This window comes from Nycticebus coucang, chromosome 17 (assembly GCF_027406575.1).
Source record: "Nycticebus coucang isolate mNycCou1 chromosome 17, mNycCou1.pri, whole genome shotgun sequence".
Lineage (NCBI taxonomy): Eukaryota > Metazoa > Chordata > Mammalia > Primates > Lorisidae > Nycticebus > Nycticebus coucang.
Window position 1 is genome coordinate 39,948,686 of NC_069796.1, and position 6,835 is coordinate 39,955,520.

A 6,835-nucleotide genomic window follows, 5' to 3' on the forward strand; every position below is an offset into this window, starting at 1 on the left:
GGGCAGCTTTGCTCCTCAAGGTCTTTCTGGAACCACATTTCTTTCAAGTAATTGCTCCAACATTCCCTATGACAATGTCATAATCTGCATGGCTATAGCTAGGTCACTACCACATTTAAGTTCTAGCCGGCTTAGAGGGAAGAGGCATATCTGGATAGCTTCTGTTCTAGACCTGGAAGAAGCAAACAAAAAAAATTCCCCATAATCGATCTAATTCACTTGCCCAAACCTAACTACAAGGGAGGCTGGGAAAGGCAATCTATCTGAGTGGTCATGTGCCATGTTCTGTTACTAAAGAAGAAAGGCAGAACAGACTTTGGCAGATATCTACAAGAATTCTCTAAAAGACCACCTTTTTAAACCAAATGAACAATTACAGTATTTCTTTTTCTTCATTTTCTGAATAGTTTCTTGCTGTTGATCTTCTCTACTTAAGTACTGCTCACTTTTGGTTTCATGAGTTTAAACTCTGGACCGTCCCTGTGTTTTAAAAGATGCTTTTACCCCTGTCTCCTCTAAATGAAGTTTCTCAGAGTTCTATGCTAAGCCTCTTCTATTCTTACTCAACACACCTTTTCTTTGTTATTCTAGAGCTCTCATGGTTTCAATCACCATATATAGGCTGATGAATCCCAAAGTCCATATCTTCAGTCTAAATTTATTTCCTACCTTTCTTAATATCTTTCTAATCATCCCTTCTCTCTCCATCCACATTGGCATTACCCCATCCAGGCTACCATCATCTCCTATCGGTTCTCTGATTCTCCCATCATTCCCACTGAAATTAATTATTCCTACTGCAGAATAACTGATTTTTCAAAAATGTAGATGTGATCATGTTAATCAAATGTTTCAAATCCTACATTGTGTTTGAATTGCCTTTGGGATAAATTCAAGAAGGGATACTATGACCTATTATAATCATTCTTGGTGGTGTTCTAACTCAGCTTTTTTCACCAATCTCATTTTTAAATTCTCCCCTTCCATGATTTAAAGTTCATGGAATACTTAACTTTTCTGTATTCCTCAAACTGCCTCCCTGAAACATTCCTCTTTCTCCTGGCTAGCTCTTTCAGATCACAACCCATAATTCCATTACCTTAGGAAAGTTTTCACTGATTTCTCAAGGTCTGGGTTAGATGTTTTAATTATTATATTTTTAACAGAACTTCACTAGCACTTAGTAGCCACTTCGTATATATTAACTCATTAGATTCCTATGATGATAATCCTAAGAGGTAAATGCTATTATTACTCTATTTTACAAGTGAAGAGCCAGTTATATAACTTGTCCAAGTCTAGTGAGGGGAAGAATCAGGATTCTAATGTTGACATTTTGGTTCTGGAACCCATGTCTCACCGCTATGCTATGCCGCCTCCTATGTACAAGAAGTTCCTTCTAGATATTTCTATATCACCCTTTACTTATGAATATATTATGAAATATTTTAATTACTTGTCTGCCCAATTTTTAGGTTGTGAACTCCATAAAGACAAGGATTATCTCTGCTTTATTTGTGTAATGTTCTTCCTTGTGCATGTTATTTTTTTAAGTATTTAAAAAATATTTGCGTGCATTTGTTGTAGTTATGTTTGAAAAGGTCTTATCTATTAGAGATGCTCAGTGAGGTATTTAGAGGCAAAATTATATGATGTCTGGGATATGCTTTTGACTATTCCAGATATATTCATAAATTACTTTCTCAAAGAAGAAAAAATATTTAATTTAAAAATTCCTAGAGACACATGGTGGCGCTACAGGATAAGATGAAAACAGTAAATGGGCTGACGTGGGCTTCATTATTCTGAACAAATAATATCTAACCCACTGAAAAGAGAGGCATTAAAAGAGCTAGCTCACAGCTGCTGGAGGGATATACACCCTCGGGGAGGGGGAGGGGAGTTCCTATTGAAAACTTGGAGCCTTGGCTTCCAAAAGTAGGGCTGAGCCTAAATTTTTTTCTCAAAAGAGGTTGCCTGAAGGAATCATGAAGATCAGAGGGATGCTTTGTCTGCGGAAGAGGCAAGTCCTGATTTTCTTTGTTTTGGTAGGATTATCTCGGGCAGGTACAGAATCTGCACGCTATTCTGTGGCAGAGGAAACAGAAATTGGCTCTTTTGTGGCTAATCTGGCAAGGGACTTGGGGCTAGGGGTGGAGGAGCTGTCTTCACGGGAGGCTCAGGTAGTGTCTGATGATAATGAAAAGCATTTGCACCTCGATTTGCTAACTGGGGATTTGCTCCTAAATGAAAAACTGGACCGAGAAGAGCTATGTGGCTCCACTGAGCCCTGCATGCTGCATTTTCAGGTGGTGTTGGAAAACCCTTTACAGTTTTTTAGGGCTGAGCTGCATGTCAAAGATATAAATGATCACTCTCCTGCATTCCTGGACAAGGAAATACTTATTAAAATATCAGAAAGCACGACTATTGGAACCACATTCCTAATGGAGAGTGCTCAAGATTTGGATGTTGGAAGCAACAGTCTTCAAAACTACACAATTAGCCCCAATTCTTACTTCTATATCAAAATTCGAGACAGTGGTGACAGAAAGATATACCCAGAACTGGTCCTAGATAGAGCATTAGATCATGAGGAGGAAAATGAACTCAGATTAACACTCACAGCACTGGATGGTGGATCCCCACCCAAGTCTGGGACAACTTTGGTTTTCATCCAGGTCTTGGACATCAATGATAATGCTCCTGAGTTTCCTCAGAGTCTCTATGAGGTGCAAGTCCTGGAGGACACACCCCTTGGCTCCTGGATTATCACCATCTCTGCGAAGGACTTGGATACAGGAAATTATGGAAAAATATCTTACACGTTTTTTCATGCATCAGAAGATGTTCGTAAAACATTTGAAATTAATACACTATCTGGGGAAATTAATTTGAGATCAAGCCTGGATTTTGAAGTAATACAGTCCTACACTATTAATATTCAGGCAACAGATGGTGGAGGTCTCTCAGAAAAATGCACCCTTCTAGTTGAAGTAATTGATATAAACGACAACCCACCAGAAGTGACCATGTCGTCCACTACAAAGAGAATTCCAGAAAATGCCTCAGAGACCTTAGTAGCTCTTTTTAGTGTTCGAGACCAAGATGCTGGAGACAATGGTAGGATGGTTTGCTCTATTCAAGATGATCTCCCATTTCTTCTGAAACCAACCTTCAAGAATTTTTTCACTCTCATTTCTGAAAAAGCACTAGACAGAGAGAGCAGAGACGAGTACACCATCACCATCACTGTCACTGACTTTGGGACACCCAGGCTGCAAACCCAGTACAATCTAACTGTGCTGATCTCTGATGTTAATGACAACGCCCCCGCCTTCACCCAAACCTCCTACACTCTGTTCGTCCACGAAAACAACAGCCCCGCCCTGCACATAGGCACCATCAGCGCCACAGATAGAGACTCAGGCACCAACGCCCAGGTCACCTACTCCCTGCTGCCACCTCAGGACCCCCACCTGCCCCTCGCCTCCCTGGTCTCCATCAACGCAGACAACGGACACCTGTACGCCCTGAGGGCGCTGGACTTCGAGGCCCTGCAGGCGTTCGAGTTCCGCGTGGGCGCCACAGACCGAGGCTCCCCGGCGCTGAGCAGCGAGGCGCTGGTGCGCGTGGTGGTGGTGGACGCCAACGACAACTCGCCCTTCGTGCTGTACCCGCTGCAGAACGGCTCTGCGCCCTGCACCGAGCTGGTGCCCAGGGCGGCCGAGGCGGGCTACCTGGTGACCAAGGTGGTGGCGGTGGATGGCGACTCTGGCCAGAACGCCTGGCTGTCGTACCAGCTGCTCAAGGCCACGGAGCCCGGGCTGTTCAGCGTGTGGGCGCACAATGGCGAGGTGCGCACCGCCAGGCTGCTGAGCGAGCGCGACGCGGCCAAGCACAGGCTGCTGGTGCTGGTGAAGGACAATGGCGAGCCTCCGCTGTCCGCCAGTGTCACGCTGCACGTGCTGCTGGTGGACGGCTTCTCCCAGCCCTACCTGCCGCTCCCGGAGGCGGCGGCGGAGCAGGCCCAGGCCGACTCGCTCACCGTCTACCTGGTCATCGCCTTGGCCTCGGTGTCCTCGCTCTTCCTGTTCTCGGTGCTGCTGTTCGTGGCGGTGAGGCTGTGCAGGAGGGACAGGACGGCGTCTGCGGGTCTCTGCTCGGTGCCTGAGGGCCACTTTCCGGGCCACCTAGTGGACGTCAGCGGCACTGGGATCTTGTCCCAGAGCTACCAGTACGAGGTGTGTCTGACCGGAGATACTGGGACAAATGAGTTTAAATTTCTAAAGCCAATTATACCCAATTTTCTTGTCCATGGCGCTGGTAGGAATGCGGAGCAAAAGGAGAATGTTCGGAATAGCTTTGAATTCAACATTCAATAATACAATGCATTTAAACTTCCGATTTTGTACTATTGTTGGCAAACTAGGGCTACTTTTTGCCTAATCCCTTTTAGATTCTGGGTTGTACAGGGTTGCATGCAGGATCATTGCTCATGCTCTCCTTAGTTGCTTTTAAAATCCTTGTTAGTTGTTACAGTTACGTTGAGATACAATCTGTATTTTCTGGTTTTTCATTTATTTGGTCAAAAAGATTATATTGGAGTTAAAACTACTTTGCTGTAGTAATGGTATTGTGTCGTTTTGTAAGACATTATTTTCTATTATTTGGATTTGCAAATTAAAATATTAAGAGCAAATGTCACAGGATATGTAATTTACTTTTAGACACCACCAAAAGATAAATGAAGTAAAAATAAAAAGTGTTAATATGGGTGCAAATGTTGTTGAATTTATCACCATATTTTCTCTAAAATTTTTTCATCATAAAGTGTAAAAAGCTTCTATCCTTCCATTTTCAGTACTGGAAAGCCTTATTTGTTCATTTTTCAAGGATTTACTTTATGGTAAAATTTAATGACCATGTTGAAAATTATTGATTTCCGAAGTAATTTTTCCTCCAACTATTTTTTTGTTGTTGATGATGCTATTATAGATGAGGAGTGTTATAATATTCTGGGCCTTCATATTGCTATTTAGTTTTCTTTAAATGCACCGTGTTTATTAGTTTAAATTTTGTAATGTTCATTAGTATCAGTTAGAATAGTAGACAAAAACTTTAGAAATTGAAATGAAGATTGAAACTGTTAATGAAAATGATTTAGGTTCACTTCCCTACGCATTACTTGATAAATATAAAACATCACTAAGAATTTGTGGCCTCTCTCAGATGCTAACAAAGAAGGTATGGATCTGCATTTATGGTTTACAGATGCCACATCTGAAATCTATAATCAGACAGAGATCTTTATAAGTAGTATATAGTGTAGATATAGGACTAGTTTACATATATATTTTCCTAATTGATCTCATAAAATTAAATGCTATAATGGACTACATGATCGTAAAATGGAATTTTACTTCCCATTGCAAAATAGAATGAAAGAAATTTCAATGTGCTTAAGAATCATTTATTCCCCCTACTTTATGCAATTTTTACTGGTTTCATTTTTTATTGCAGTAGGTATTTATTATTTGTAAGGATTTCATTTAAATTGATATTTAAGACTGTATAAAAAAATCAACACATTGTATCCCACGTATGCATAAATGTATTCATAATCTATGTATATTTGACTTAATAAAAAAAATTGACATTTAAATGATAAAATCCCAAATAGAATGTTTGGGCCCTCTTTATCTTTCAGAGTCATAAGAAATAAAAGTATACCCATGAAAGCCATCGGTAGGCCAAACAAGAAAAAACTGAAGAAAGAAAGAAGAATAGAATAAAAAGGTAGAAAAAAGTGAAACGGAAAGAGAAATAAAAGTAGTGTATGTTTAGCCCCACCTTTATACAATTAAAAATGATATTTTTTAGTAAAGAAACTATATTTCTAGCAATTAGCCTCAAAAAGAAGGCAGAAAACCTTTAAGAAAAAAATGACATCAATAAAATGACAAATAATTAAATGTTTGAATAAATCAAGAAAGGCACTATTTTTTGATAGAACTTAATGCAATAAAGAACTCTTCTTCCTAAAATAATTTATAAATTGAGTGTAATCTCAATGAAATCTGTGATAAGTACTAAGTATCTACAAATGATTTCTAATATAACATGGAAGATAAAGTTGCATGAAGAGCTAAGATAAATTTTAGAAAAAAAATGGGAAATGCCTAAAAAGAAAAACAGCAAATGCTTTACATTACAGATATTAGTCCAAATTATGAATTTAAAGTAAGTAAATCTATTTGAATGGTTCAGAAATAGACTCACAGATTACCAGATAAAATCTAATCCATGGTCAGATTTTTTTTTTTTTTTTGAGATGGAGTTTCACTTTGTTGCCCTTGGTAGAGTGCCCAGAGAGCGGTGGATTCACAGCTCACAGCAACCTCCAACTCTTGGACTCAAGTGATCCTCTTGCTTCAGTTTTTCTGTTTTTATTAGAGACAGGGTCTTAGCTTTTTGCTCAGGCTTGTCAAACCTATGAACTCAAGCTATCCACCTGCTTCTGCCTCCAAGAGTGCTAGGATTACATGTGTGAGCCACCAAGCCTACATGGTCAGATCTCCTTTAACATAAGAGAACTTGGTCATGACAAAAGGGGTGCCAACATATCTGGGCTGGGTGGGAAAAAGAGATTATTTTGCAAATGTTATTGGGAAACTGGCTGATGTTATAAAGAAAAAAATCTCTATTTCATGTAATTTAATACTAAACATATTTATCTAAGAAGTGAATCTGAAATATTCAAATTATTAAAAAATGAAATAAATTAGGCAAAATTATCTTTATAATCCTAGTATTGGTTTGGATTTCTTAATAA

The 6,835-nt window shown here is 39.6% G+C and overlaps 1 protein-coding gene across 1 annotated transcript; it reads left to right on the top strand.

Moving 5' to 3' along the window:
• The first annotated feature begins 1,472 nt into the window (after nt 1-1,472).
• LOC128568797 (protocadherin beta-14) lies at nt 1,473-4,400 on the top strand. Its single transcript, XM_053566666.1, has one exon. It carries the CDS (start codon nt 1,989-1,991, stop codon nt 4,383-4,385), a length of 2,397 nt encoding a protein of 798 aa, XP_053422641.1. The 5' UTR covers nt 1,473-1,988; the 3' UTR covers nt 4,386-4,400.
• Nucleotides 4,401-6,835: the final 2,435 nt, after the last annotated feature.